This window comes from Notothenia rossii, assembly GCF_949606895.1.
Source record: "Notothenia rossii genome assembly, chromosome: 9".
NCBI classification, from domain to species: Eukaryota; Metazoa; Chordata; class Actinopteri; order Perciformes; family Nototheniidae; genus Notothenia; species Notothenia rossii.
Window position 1 is genome coordinate 59,583,691 of NC_136907.1, and position 15,857 is coordinate 59,599,547.

Genomic DNA, 15,857 nt, shown 5'->3' on the forward strand with positions numbered 1-15,857 from the left:
GACAAACAGTCTCGCTCTCGTAATGTCTCTCGTACCACTCATTCTCGGTTCCACTTTTACTTTTGCGCGCTACCTGTCTCACTCTTTTCCGGCCTCCAGCTTTTCCTGCTGGAGCCCGCCGCTTAAAGGTGGGGGGCGCGGATCGGCCATAGAGCCCCTAGAGTTAAAGGTGGTGAACTGTAACCTTTAAAATCCATAGATTTAGGAGGTCCCCTAGTGGCCGTTAGCTGAAAAATCCATAGATTAGCCGCACCGTTATATAAGCCGCAGCGTCGAAAAATGGGGAAAAAGGCGCGGCTTATAGTCCGAAAATTACGGTAATCAGTATTATTATTATTGATGAGAAAACGACAAAGGATAATGAAGAAAATCCACTCGGGTGCCGGAGAAAGAAGACAACATACTGTAACTTGTATACAACTGTCCTTTCCACAGAAAAGCAAACCATCTAAAACACTGCATTATCTAGTTTAGATTCAAGTCGTCTTCTCAAATTATTTACGAAACGGCTTACATTTCCACAGGAAGGAATGTACAGAATGTGATCTGGGGTTGGAACGATATGATCTGCTAAAACAAAACACATAACTCACAAATTCAGAAATAGAAATTCTCTAAAGTGTAATTCCGTGAGCGCAGGTCCAACACAGACATAATGTGGAAGAATGCTGAATGAGGAAGACAGCTGATGAGACGCAGTGCTGTGAGTCATCATTCCTATTAGATATTTCAGGATTGTGTTCATGCATGTTTAATGTGTTCACGATTTTCTCTTTATCCTTTAATGATTTAAAAACAAAAATCCTTACCAGTTTCTCCTTAAAGACCATCTGTCTGAGCCACTTGAAATCCAGTGGTTTGAAAGCGGAAAAAACAAAAAGGGAGTCTTTTTCATAGTTGTCGCTCTTCTGGATCGCTCCCTCTGGATAGGTAATCCTAATGGTGGTTTTGGTCCCCACGTCTTTGCTGTAACCTTTTACCGGGGCTTCATTCAACCTGCCAGCACAACAAAACAATGTCTTAGTGACTGGGATTTGGGTTAAAAAAGTCCATGGCACAGAAGTTAAGCACCTGGGATGTTTTCTCTTTTTATTTATTAACTGTTGTTCATTCACATATTGGTAAAGTGTTGCCTTGTTGTATAGTAGGGATGCTCCGATCGCCAATTTTGGGGCCGATCGCCAGAATCAGTATCGGCCGATACCGATCGAGTGGGCGGGGCCTATGGGGATCTTCCATTTAAAGTGATGTTTAAAACTCAGTTAATGGGGCTCAGTTAATGGGGCTCATTCACTGGCGCTTCCACAAACAACAACCAACATAATTATTACGTTCAAATGAAGTACATTATTCAAGTTTACATTAACTTTGGATAATAACACGGGAGAAACGTGCGAAAGCGCTCTCTTCCCCTCTCCCTCTCCTGACAACCTGTCAGTATTGTCTCATGCAGCTCACTGATCCAGTAATGAGTGACCCGACAGTGAAGAATAAATATATTTATAACTAGTTTAGCTTGTTCCAGAGGTAGATAATAGCTAAGTGTTTTAGGTCTAACTCTTCAGAGCATCCCTATTGTATAGTGTTTCCACAATGTATATGGCGACAAATTGCTGAAACATTCATATTCGAAGCATTTTTTTGACCATTCTGCTATAGAAAGTAAGACAAGTAGGTTAATAGGTACAAGGAATTTCCCTCTGGTGTATATGGTGCATACATAAACACAGTTCAACTAGATAAATTGTAAGACAATGACAAAAATATAAAAAAAACAATTATAACATTCAAATATAGAGAAATATTTACATAAAATATAGTTATACCTAAAAACTACGTACAATATAATATGACATAATACTCGGGATAATAAAATAAAATGTGGAATATTAAACTAAAAGCGGAAAGCTGTGTAAAGGAATTAGCTTTGACTTATATGGTGCAAACATAAACACAGTTAAAGATAAAGTGTAAGAAAAACGACCCAAAAGTAAAACAATTATACAAAATATTTTTTTTTTAAATGATAACACTAGAATATAGAGAAATATTACAAAAATTACGTACAGTATAATATGACTCGGAAAAATATAATAAAATGTGCAGTATTGTAACGAAATGTGGAAAGCTGGGTAGCTTTATGTAAATATTCTGAGGGTTGTGCATGACTGACAGTATCAAAATAAACAAGATATATCATAATAATAATAAATACAGTATATATATAATATATATTCTCACCTCACTACGACATCGTATTCATCTATACGGGAGCCCAGAGACTTGTTGAACAGGATTCCCCCGTTGCCCACAATGATGCATCTTTTACAGCTGAGACTGCAGGGAAGCAGGGTCAGACGTTAGTAACATAAAGAAGTGATGGATAGACAAAACAGGACTTTTGTGCTGATGTTGGGTGAGCAGCAAAAATTACCTGTCCAGATGCTCCCCGAGTCCGTAATATTTTGTGGCAGTGAGAATGCTGTCTATGACTTTCTCTGCAGAGGAAAGGAAAAAAGCAGCATACATGGTGAGAGGACAATTCAGATACCATGTCACCTTCAGTTCTTACATGAGCGTGCCAAATATAAATACTTAAACAGGTCATTTCTTTCTCCGCAGCAGTCTGTGTATTTTTATATTGTTGGATAATTGCTTTCTTGGCAATGAATTGGAGACTTGGTACAACTAAAGCCAAATTCAGGTTTTACCTTAAGCACTCCTTATGGACTTTAATGATGAAATGAGAAGAAGACAAGTGAGGGAATGTGTCCTTGCCAAGGACTTTGATATACCACTAGAAATAAAGCAATCTAGGTGGTCTGAAGACCTTTGGAGGAGAGAACTCCTCTCTCCGTTTATTCAGTCACAGATAAGGAGCGACCAATCAGCACCGCAGAAGTAGTGCTGATGGGATGATGGAGAGAAGAAAGCTGTTGTGTTCTTGAGGGGAGTGGATCTGGTAGAAACAGACATACAGGGTTTGGGATGGTATGCGTGTGTGTGTAGAAACTCTCCCATAAAAGCACTCAGGGAGGAATGCTGTTTTCAAACAAGCACATTCTCCTGGTTAAGTGGGCGATGTGGAGCTCGTCTCTCTGCGCGGCCAGCACCCCTCTGATCGCAGGGTGAGAATCGGGGATGTTTAGCCATAGCGCGCATTCCTGCCATGTTCTACGGGGCATGCTGCTCGACTCATGCTTCCTGTATTGGATATTACATGTATTTCTCCCCCCACCTCCTGACCATTTTTAGGCCTCTCATGCTTTTAATTCATCATTGCGACGTCCAAAATGTGCAGAATCCATTACAGTTGTTACTATCTTTGTTCCAAGTTACGTTTGCAGTTATGCAGACGCACCAAAGAAGGGTTGTCTTTGGATTTAATTATAGCAGTTAATCATTCGTCCTTTTTCGTTGTATATTTAAGTACAATGACAATAAAGGTTTTCTATTCCAATCAATTCTATTATATTTATTGCATGAAAAGAAATCTCCCTGTGTCACATTTAATAAAAGTTAAAGGCATTTTTATGGCTGTCTCTACTTCACTTCATATAATCACCATATAGCACATAGTCTGCAAAGGGGGCCAAGAGAAACAAAAAAAGTGAGAGTCAAGGCAGAGTTTGGACTGGGACTGTGAGACATATTGCAGCCCCATTCACCCGGGCTAACGATCCTAATGATTAACCTGCCGAGGAGAGGCGAGCAGAGCAACAGCCCATTGTTTGGATGTGGTGTCGATGTCTGGCATCAAGCATCACCCCGAACAGCATAAACACACGCCGAGGACCACACCTGGATCCAAGCGGGTGAAAAGTGAAAAATCACAATGGGCAGGACTCTCTTCCAGAGGAAGACATGGAAGCTAATTGTTATAAGTACCCGGGGTAAACATTTCAGCGAAGTATGTCTCCTGGTAGAGCCGAAGACGAATGGCTGTAGGTTCAGACTTTGGTCCAACAAGGAACTCTTGAAATGGCAAAAATCTTTAGTGGTAACAGTGGAAGGTAGGAAGCATCTTGTGACACATAAACAGACACATTGTTGGGAAGAGCGTAGTCTAAACAATAGAAAAGAATATTGTGATGATAGCGAGAGATATTTGTCAGAGCTGCTCTTTGGTAGACTTTTTACTCAGCATCAACTGCCATGGTTAAAAATGGGAAACATCTATAAATTTGACTGTGGTGCGTTGACTCGTTTATCAAAGATAATGATAACTAAATCTTGAAACATATCTGTAGGGACCAAAGTGGTACAGTCTTTATTTGAACTTTGTACGCCGGAAAACGTTAAATAAAATATGGTAGCACTTTTCAACATCTTTCTGGCTGGACCATGTTGCATCCTTAATAATTCTAAAGTTGTTTGGGACTTCAGTTTGGGGGAAATTGAGACTGAAACAAACAATCGCGTCCACAGTGAAAACCCAATTACCCAGAAATATGATTCATCAATCTGCTGAAAAATGTAAGAGAAATTGTTATTGAAAAGACATTTAGGTTCAATACTCAAGGCCCTGCTGAAATTAAGCAAATGTGTTTTTGTGGTGACTATTTCATATATTTAACAGTGGTTTTATGAAGGTACTCATAGACTTGTGCACCTGCTCTTGTCTCATGTTACACAAAAGAAAAAGCAGTGCAATAACATCAAACTCCTATAATTATTAATCAAAATAAATAAAACATTGCACTCAACAACTGCTAGAAGGAAATAATGCATAAAGGCTTATTTCCGTTAGCTAAATCTCTATAGCCAAATGTTGATTTTTTCCAAATATATTGAGTCAATTCCTTTTTCTGTATAATTCTTTGGCTGCTGATTATTGTTTTTTTATTTACTAAAGTTCTCTTTGGATGAAATTCGGAAAGAGATATAATTCGGTTTCATTTTACAAAAAGCAACAAAACCAAAATAACAGTTGGTGCAAAATATAGCCTATTACTCAAACTGACTGTTCAGTGGCTGACTGGCATCCTGCAGAGCTGACGTTATTTTCTTTCTCTGAGACCGAATCAAAACAGCTTTAATGTTGATGATGTGGTTGATGCAAGCCAAAGATACCTCATGGTAAAATAAAAAGTAAAAATAAACCTCCCGTCCACCTCCGCCACTCCATGTTCCCATTTGGAATCCTTTGTGGCGTTCTATTCAGGATCCACACGTATCCTCTCTCCACATGAGTACTGCTAAAAGGGAAACCCCAGTGCCATGGCAGTCCGTGGAGAAAACAGAAACCAGGTGTAACACTCACACAGGGTGTGCTCTTTTGATAGCAACTCAAACTGTGTGTGTGTCTGGGTGTGTTCATGTGACAGCGGAGAACTTGCACAGAGCACAAAGGTAACATTCACTGTACCTTCTAAGTATTGGAAAATATGTGACAGAGCATGTCACTGAAGTCAGTTTAATGTTATCTCTTCAGTTCCCATGGCATTGTGTGCTGGTTTGATATCTGAAGTGCTGGAGTGTGTTAAGGTCAGGGAACAAGTACACGCAGTGTGTGTGGAAACATTAAAGCTGGAGTGTTGGGAGACGTACGTGTTCCCTGGTCCAAAGATAGAATTCATCTAAGAAACAAATGAATATCACTAAGGGCCATACATTTTACACTTTATTAAGAGAACTTAAGATTTACGTCAGAAGGTTATAGAACCAGCAGAGTCAGAGTTTGAGGCTTATAACTGTCCAAAGTAAAACATCCATTTAATATAGCAGGTTAGTTCAAAGGTGAGCAACATTTGAAAGGTTAGTGAAATGTATCTGACATCTTCAATAAACAGCTGTAGACTATTGCACTAACTCTGCTACTAACTCAAAAAACTGAAGGTCCTGATTGAGATCATTTAGCTGAAGAGTCGATCAGATCGTTTTTCTAGTTTAAAGAAGAGTCTCCACTGTCACTTCATTACTGAATAAAAAAAACCCGCACAGTCCACTCAGACCAAGAGGTGTTACAGAGACATGTTTCTTATCACTCAAAAGTGATGTTTGATCAAGACAGACAACAGCTGCAGAAATGACATTAACTAAAGAACATTACGAATGTGCCTGCTGCCTCTCTGTTTTCCATTGCCCTTTGCTAATAAAAAAGCGTGAGGACAGATAAAAGGCTTGATATGAGAAAGGCTAGCATCAGGTTTTTACAATTCTGAGTATTTAGCCAACCAGGAATTGGATCCAAAATTCAATACATTAACACATGGATACTGCAAATATTAGGAAATTCCTTGCACTGTTTAGCCATTTCATCTGAAATCTCAGCTTTCAAAAACAAACCCTGTCCCATTTCTTTTTCGTGATAGCATACATTTGGCAAATACTGCATGTGAGTTAAATTACACCGTAATGGATGACATTTCTCCCTTACTCTTAATTTATGATAAGGCAGAGTAACAAACTGAAACCTTAGGCAGATTATATTCTGCCAAAAGCATCAGCCCTGCAACGATGACAAATAATGAAAAGTGCTAAGTGGTGACACTGGCATTCCAAGCAGCTGAACCATCAGCGTGAAACCTCGGGGAGAGTTTAAAAAGAGCAGGTATGTGGACAAAATAACCAGCTTGATTTCATACTTCTGAATAGCTACTCACAATCTTTTCAAAGAAGCAACAAAATTAATTTCAGTGGGAACATTAGACTGCAGAAAACCTGCCTCATAAGAGACGTTCACAGTTTGTTTAACAGTCTCAGAATTTACAATGACGACAAGCCAGCTGATGAATAAGGATACGGGAACAAGGTTGGCAGCCCTCACTTAAATACAAATATTGGACTTGTTTGATAAAACTGTAAATAATCTGGGCAATATTAAAAACACACAAATCTGGGCTTGGTGCCAAATCAATCAGATGTTTTATTACTCTGAGATGCCAGGCATCGCAGGCACAGCATACTGTAACACGCAGCCGATGTCAAACACCGGATCAAATCTAATACTAATAATTGTATTGTATAGGCAACTTCCTTTGAGGCGTTAAACAAATACAGTAGATAGTGCAATAGATATCACAAACAGAAGGTAACAGATAGCAAGAACCATTCTTACCTTGTGTTTTGAATCCAAACGGAGGTAAGTAATTGCTGACTTTTGCAAGAAGTTTGAAGTTTCGATCAAGAAACATGGGTGCTGGTTTCATGAACCTGCAAAGAGACGCAAGAAAGGGAGAAGGAGAAAGGGAAGTTATTATTTTTTGTTGTGCGTTCCCTCGCATACCTTTGCTCCTCTTTATGAAACCAGCTCCACCTTGAATGGTAGCTATATTGAATGTGGCAACGTTTAAGCCATACATTAAATCCCTTGTTCCACTGTCATTGATCGAATGGCATCCGCACCTTTCCTGCTAAAGTCATAAAAACAAGTGTGTGTGTGTGTGTGTGTGTGTGTGTGTGTGTGTGTGTGTGTGTGTGTGTGTGTGTGTGTGTGTGTGTGTGTGTGTGTGTGTGTGTGTGTGTGTGTGTGTGTGTGTACATGAGTAAAAAAAGCTCAAAAACTGAGCGGTGGAGTGACAGAGAGTTGCTGCAGTGCATCACCCATCAACATAACCTCTCCACCCAGGCCTAAATCACAGCTGACACTTGGTTTCAATAAATCTGCTGGGACAACATACTCCTGCCAGAATGCTTTTCCTCAAATGATTTGAGCCGAGACTGTTTATACAAACTGAATGTGAGTGTTCGAAGTGAGGTTTGTTTTCACTCGTGAAAGGCAAGTTAAACTTCTGCCACATAAAAAAACTAATTGAGTTTTATATTCAAGAACACGTCTGTAACTGTGTTCTTAAGGCCCCATGAAAGGCTACTTCCAGCAATGCCTCTTCCTCATCCTGTGTGTCTGTATAAGTGTGTGTGTGTCCCTCTTTGATTAATTTCAGCTCTGAAATCAAAATAATCAATTTCCTCTTAGTCACGCCTGCGACCCGAATACTGGGCTGCGTGCCACTTCTGCAAGTGTGGCTCCAGGATGAATGTGTGTTTTTATGACCTGCTGTAAAGCTGGAGGGGGGGGGGGGGGGACAGCCTCTTCCGTTGTCTCTTTTCTAACGTTAACATGCATAAAGCTCTTTGCCTTTCCTTGTCAGACCTAAATAATCAATCAGGAGACACACAGGAAAGACAATGCTAGGCGCCTCAGAGACATCCATTGAGCTGGTTTTCATTATTTTGTTTATAATAGAAGACAGTTGCACAGAGATTAGCTGAACCCAGACCAGCAGAGACATAATAATTGCACACACACGAACATACTCGCATGGCGGTTCTTTCTAACACCAACCATAAATTAAGACTTCTTATGCAATAACAATGCGATGGCATTTCTAACTGGAATCAGGGCGGATCACACTCCCTTGTTTCTCAGCAGGAATCAAGGATAGCTCGTTCCCATAATACCTCCATGGGTTTACAAGAAATAGATGGAGCTGTCAATGACCAAACATGGACGACATTATTGGGAAGCCTTCCGGTTAGCTTAAAGCTCTTCCGAGCACCCTAATCGGTCCTTGATACCCTCATCATCCTCCAGGTTTAAAGCATGAAAGTAGAGAGATGACAAGGGGAGAGGGCGTTATCTCTTCCTCACATCACCCAACAGGGGCACAACCACTCAGAGACGTCTGTCCTGATAAAACAAATGGGGATTCATTTAACCCAAGACTTTTGAGGCCAGAAGTGCCTATAAATAACACAGGACCGTTGCAAGTCACTGAGCCCTGACTGACAGTCAGTCACTGACATCCTGACAGAGCAGAGAGACAGGGGGCTGCCTGTTGTTGGATCAAAAGAGAGGGCTCCCAAAACAGCCAACAGGCACGGACGCATTGTGCTCATTTCCTTTGCTAGGTCTATCTCTCATGGGCAATATTTTCATAACCGTGCCTCTTCAAGTTCACTGCCAACACTTGATTTAGGGCTTCAATACAAACAGTTTTGGGTAAAGCGGAGGGGAGGGTTGGAAAATAAATTGGATTCTGCAGGGCAGAGGGCTTCAGAGAAGACAAACATGGAGGAAGCAGGAGATGATTAGAGGGAGGGCCATAAGCGGACCTCACTGCGAGAGGTTAAGTAGGTTTTCTCTAACGGCTGAACTCTGGGCCACACCTATTCAAACAAAATGCTAACAAGGACTTTTAAAAATTGTTTTGGCCATGTAAACATACAATGCAGAGTGAACAAACAAGATGTTAATTGGTTGACTCCTTTTCACACAGGACGTGATTAATCACAAACTGCTCGGGTTGTGTAGGTTCAACCATACACTAACACTCGTTCGTAAAAACACATACATACACCAAGCGCTGCATTAATTGTGTTCATTGACCTATGTGTGACTGGGTTGAAGGTGTTGGTAATCAGCGGGCTCCCAGTGGAGGCTCGTTGTCGTGCAGAACTTTGATCTGACACGTGCGGCTGATTAGAGGAAGTCATTAAGAGGGAGGACATTGTTAACACGTAGCCTCTCGTATAGGTAGAGGGCAGTCCACTAATGGCGCATTTCCACTGCAGCACGTAGCACGGTTTAAGCGTGCCGTGCCAAACCCGGCCCGTTTTTTTTTTCGTTTCCACCAGGGGTAGTTTTGGCTAACGGGTACTGTTTCACAGTTTTTCTGGCTCTCCAAAATCCAGGTTCTTTCCGGGCCAACAACCGGGCTGAATATGCTAAATTAGTGAGAGAATCGCTGGCAAGGGGGCTACAACTACAACAAAATGAACATATTGTACCGTGGTTTAATTGTAATACGCGTTTCAAAATGATGCCGAAGTAACAACATACTGATACCGGTTAGTAAAAACCATGAATTAATGCTTTGACAAGTCTGCAGACAAGACGAGAGGGGTCTGCCTGCAGGCTTCCACTCTCAGGATAGTTCCGGTGCAGGCTCCATTCTCAGGACAGGAAGTGACGATTCTGACAAACGCGTTTTTTTCCCCTCCCCCCGAAGGACTCTTCTGATGGAAGTTTTCAAATCAAAATGGAGACTCCTCACGGAGGTGATGAGTCCGCTCACCATGCACTTTGGGTCGGCCTTGGTCAAGCCCTTTTGACCCCCCTATCTGGTTCTCGTAAAAGTTGACTTAGCCATTTTTTGCTCAAACTACACCATGGAGGAATGTAACGGGAGTTGACAGGGGACTCTGCCCGCCTCGCGAGTGCCTATTTTCACTTTTCCCCCTATTTCTTTTGGCTATTTCAACTGGTTCCTTCTACCGGGGACACTGCCCGGTCTCGGGTGTCCCCCCACGGCCTGTGTCCAGCCATTTCCCCCTCCACTCATCCATATATTAACGGATTTTGACAATTTGTGTTGCATTCTTCTCCTCTCCTCTCAATGGCAAACGCGACCCACCATCGGAGGGCCTCCACCGGCCCGGCCTAGTGCCGGTGCTCTGGCGGTCGGTTCCTCCGAAATGCGGGTTCGACTCTGATGGCCGGGAGGGTGTGCTGCGTTGGGGTGGGGGACTCTCCCTACTCTGCGTGTCTCTTCCTTACCGGGCCGGCAGATATGAAGCGTGACCAAGACGCACCGTCTGACTTAGGGGTCCCACCACGGGTCCCGCAGCGGGGTGGAGGTTCCCGGCTTTTTGTATTTGTGTGCATTTTCTGTTCGGAAAGCGGTGCTGTACTGAGAGTAAACAAAACAAGGTGTCCCTATATATATATATATATATATATAGGCACACACACACACACACACACACACACACACACACACACACACACACACACACACACACACACACACACACACACACACACACACACACACACACACACACACACACACACACACACACACACACACACACACACACACACACACACACACACACACACACACACACACACACACACACACACACACACACACACACACACACACACACACACACACACACACACACACACACAAAAAAGTATTTAGTCAGCCACCAATTGTGCAAGTTCCCCCACTTAAAAAGATAAGAGAGGCCTGTCATTTTCATCCTAGGTACACTTCAACTATGAGAGACAGAATGGGGGGAAAGAATCCAGGAAATCCCATTGTAGGATTTTTAATGAATTAATTGGTAAATTCCTCGATAAAATTATTATTTGGTCACCTACAAACAAACAAGATTTCTGGCTCTCACAGACCTGTAACTTCTTCTTTAAGAGCCTCCTCTGTCCTCCACTTGTTAACTGTATTAATGACACCTGTTTGAACTCGTTATCAGTATAAAAGACACCTGTCCACAACCTCAAACAGTCACACTCCAAACTCCACTATGGCCAAGACAAAAGAGCTGTCAAAGGACACCAGAAACAAAATTGTAGACTTGTACCAGGCTGGGAAGACTGAATCTGCAATAGGTAATCAGCTTGGTGTGAAGAAATCAACTGTGGGAGTAATTATTAGAAAATGGAAGACATACAAGACCACTGATAATCTCCCTCGATCTGGGGCTCCATGCAAGATCTCACCCCATGGGGTCAAAATGATCACAAGAACAGTGAGCAAAAATCCCAGAACCACACGGGGGGACCTAGTCAATGACCTGCAGAGAGCTGGGACCAAAGTAACAAAGGCTACCATCAGTAACACACTACGCCGCCAGGGACTCAAATCCTGCAGTGTCAGACGTGTCCCCCTGCTTAAGCCAGTACATGTCCAGGCCCGTCTGAAGTTTGCTAGAGAGCATTTAGATGATCCAGAAGAGGATTGGGAGAATGTCATATGGTCAGATGAAACCAAAATAGAACTTTTTGGTAAAAACTCAACTAGACGTGTTTGGAGGAGAAAGAATGCTGAGTTGCATCCAAAGAACACCATACCTACTGTGAAACATGGGGGTGGAAACATCATGCTTTGGGGCTGTTTTTCTGCAAAGGGACCAGGATGACTGATCCGTGTAAAGGAAAGAATGAATGGGGCCATGTATCGTGAGTTTTTGAGTGACAAACTCCTTCCATCAGCAAGGGCATTGAAGATGAAACGTGGCTGGGTCTTTCAGCATGACAATGATCCCAAACACACCACCCGGGCAACGAAGGAGTGGCTTCGTAAGAAGCATTTCAAGGTCCTGGAGTGGCCGAGCCAGTCTCCAGATCTCAACCCCATAGAAAATCTTTGGAGGGAGTTGAAAGTCCGTGTTGCCCAGCGACAGCCCCAAAACATCACTACTCTAGAGGAGATCTGCATGGAGGAATGGGCCAAAATACCAGCAACAGTGTGTGAAAACCTTGTGAAGACTTACAGAAAACGTTTGACCTCTGTCATTGCCAACAAATGGTATATAACAAAGTATTGAGATGAACTTTTGTTATTGACCAGATACTTATTTTCCACCATAATTTGCAAATAAATTCTTTAAAAATCAGACAGTGAGTTATGAGTTCTTTTCTCATTTTGTCTCTCATAGTTGAGGTATACCTAGGATGAAAATTACAGGCCTCTCATCTTTTTAAGTGGGAGAACTTGCACAATTGGTGGCTGATTAAATACTTTTTTGCCCCACTGTGTGTGTGTATATATATATATATTAGGGCCGGGACTCGATTAAAAAAATTAATCTAATTAATTACAGGCTTTGTAATTAATTAATCGCAATTAATCGCATTTTTAATCACATATAAATATTTGACCTGAGAACAGTGAGAAGCAATTTTTTCACATGGATTTTAGTATACCATTGAATAATGACTGAATACATAAGCTTAAGCAACAAAACATTGTTTATTTTTTTCAAGGTAGTACTTAACCAAGACCAACAGAAATGTGCAATTTTTGCCATAAAGTGTAGCAATAGCATATTTAGGAATATAGTACATTTCAGAGATTCAGGTAGCCTATAGGTAGGTAGACCTTCTGTAAACTATAACACTTTGTTTTTTAAGTAAAACACAATACTTTCAAGTACATTGGAAACCCTGACTATTAGAAAACATCTCTCTGTTGCTTCAGAGGCCATAACAGACTTTGTTGATTTACCAACAGTTGATTTAAAAAATCTAATCAATTTCAGTCCAACTCTCTCAATAACCTTGGCCAAAACAATAAACAGTTCAACATAAAGTGCCAGTTGCACCAACAACGTAATAAATAGTTCAACATAAAGTGTACCATTTAAAATAAAATAAAAAAGTGCCAGTGATTGACCTCAATCCCTCCTAGTGCTGCGTACCGGTACGCCGAACCGGTACTGGACTTGTAAAAAGCTTCGGTTCAAGTCCGGTTAAAACCGGAACGTCGGGAACCGGTACTTACGTATATTCTCCTTTTTGTTCTAAACCATCTAAAACCTTCCATAGATCGAGAAATTTGCGCTGAGAAAAAACGAAAAACATTGTTTTGGCTTCTGATATGGCGGCCATTACTGAACTCACGAAGTCTCGCAAAATATCGCAACTGCTCGCGAGATCTGTGTGACGTCAAGGGAAGCTGGCTTGGACATAGTGGACACTGACAGCGTGGGATACTGGTTGCCATATATGGTAGTGTAGCTAAGCTAACTCCTTTGTATGTATGGTGATATAGTGTCTGCCGAAAGAGCAACACTTCACCCAGACAATGTCAATATGCTGTTGTTCTTGAACAAGAACACATAGACTTGTACTCTTGCATATTGAGTCTTGTATGTACATCACTATGTATGTAGTTGTGTTGTGTAGTTAGTAACACATGTAGAGTTCTAGAAAAGACATGGTGTAGACACAAGTTGGAAGGGGGCACAATAAACCTGACGAGTTTGAATTTGAGTTGATTATGAGTTTATTTTCAATTAATAATTAGCTCACAATAAGTTCACTTTAGTTACTCACACAACTTGACACAAGTCCGGACTTATAAGTCCGGACCTGAACCTGAACCTCTGGACTTGAGTCCGGACCTGAACCTGAATGTGAGTCCAGGTACACAGCACTAATCCCTCCTATTCTTCCAATATCCTGATGAAAAATAAAATCTCTCTGTTGCATAGGCCACTGTTTGATCAACGCGAATTGGGTGTGGGTCCTTGTACTCCGAGTCCGGCTAACGTCCACAATAGCTTCCACGCTAGCTGCTATATTTTTTGCATTGAGGTGATACTTGAGGCTTGATGTGCTGCGGTGATATGCAAATTCCTTTTTGCATAATTTGCAAACAACCGTGCTCTTATTGACGCTTCCATCCGTCCGTTTTTTAAAACAAAATGTCCCATCCACGGGGCCAACCAAAGCGGTCTCATCAGCTTCTTCGTTCATGTTTGACTATTGTTCACTGTGGTTTGTTGTTGTCTGAAGTCATGAATGTTAGTTGGTGCTCCAGTATAATCGGTACCCCTGAAACTCATCCAGTGAGAAACGTTCCGCGGTGCAAAAATAAGTGCGATTAAAATGCGTTAATTTTTTTAACGCGTTAATCTTTGTGTAATTAATTCATCTTAATTAACGCGTTAAAGTCCCGGCCCTAATGTAATATATATATATATATATATATTAGGGCTGTCAAACGATTAACATTTTTAAATCAGATTAATCACAGCTTAAAAATTAATCATGATTAATCACCATTCGAACTATGTCCAAAATATGCAATTTCTTTATGTATATTGTTGTGGGAATGGAAAGATAAATGAAAGAAGGCGGATATATCCATTTAACATACAGTATGTATGTTTATTATAAAACATTTCTGTGTGTCAAAATGAAAGACAGCCCACACATCTATCAATCACCAAACCGTGGGGTCTTATTTCATAACGTGTTGATTTCTATCAACGGGGGAGTACTTTAGGAAAGTTGACGGGGGGGGGGCTAGTGGAGTACTTCGTGACCACAGAGTGTGAACGTTGTGATCAGCTGTTTTAGGGCAGTTCTCCAGTGAAGGGGGGGGGGGGGGGAGTCTCCCTCCGCAGCCGGTTGGCATAGTTTTGGCACAATTCCGTTGTACAGAGGTGACGTTAACAGCAGCCCTGTCTGTGCACACGGAGACCGACTCTGTCGTCCGGTGATCTAACCGCCTTCTGGAAATGCTTCACAAGTACGTCGGTACGCAAATGCGCTTTGTGACACAAGTGACGGTACGCATTTCAGATTACGCACATAACCTGCATACCAGTTATGTGCACCCCTGTACTACAGCAAAAGTATTCACCGACGGGACTTCCTGCAACAACACCACGCCGTTATCTTGATTCTGATTGGCCAGAAGACATTATCAAAGATGTTCTATTGAGAAGACGCTCACTACGTGACAAAAGTTTTCAAAACAGTTTCTGGTCTTCGGTATTTCCAGAGAAGTGGCTACTGAAATCAATCTTACTAACTGCTGTCTGTGCAATTCTCGGTGCGAGTTGGCGGACTTTATTTTGCTTACTTTAACCATTTATCCTTTTTCATGGTGGGGCTGAGCCATTTCTTGGTATGGGTGTAGCCTACCCCAGCTATACCCTGGCGCTGCCACTGGTGGGATGTATGGGGCGGGCCATTCTGCACATGCGTTAAAATTTAAAAAATGAATTACCGCCGTTAACGCGATAATTTTGACAGCATTAATATATAAATATATATATACACACACACATATGTATATAATAAGTGTCAGTACGATTTTATTTAGTATTTGTGTGCATTTCCTCTTAGGAAAGTGGCGATTTTATTTTGTAATTCTTAGCGTGCATGCACTTCCTGTCCTGAGAGTGGCGGTGTCCTGAGACTGGCGCCTGCAGGCAGGCTCCCATGGACAAGACGGCAGGCGAAAAACCTTTTAAAATGTGTGTTTTCTGAATGGAGATCGGCTAAGCTAACACAGTATATGCTCCGACCGTCCACACTCACAACAACGGCCTATACAGACATAAATAAACCAGCGACTGTATTCGCCATG

The 15,857-nt window shown here is 41.7% G+C and overlaps 1 protein-coding gene across 3 annotated transcripts in view; it reads right to left on the bottom strand.

Moving 5' to 3' along the window:
* The window catches only part of st3gal3b (ST3 beta-galactoside alpha-2,3-sialyltransferase 3b), a 55,957-nt gene that overhangs the window by 20,325 nt on the left and 19,775 nt on the right, over positions 1-15,857 (bottom strand). For all 3 annotated transcript variants that reach the window (XM_079652432.1, XM_079652434.1, XM_079652433.1), the window contains 4 exons: positions 7,061-7,155; positions 2,435-2,498; positions 2,242-2,337; positions 810-996 (listed from right to left, as the gene is read on the bottom strand). In XM_079652432.1, coding sequence (XP_079508558.1) covers positions 810-996; positions 2,242-2,337; positions 2,435-2,498; positions 7,061-7,155 — 442 coding nt within the window. The remainder of the gene's footprint in view (positions 1-809; positions 997-2,241; positions 2,338-2,434; positions 2,499-7,060; positions 7,156-15,857) is intronic.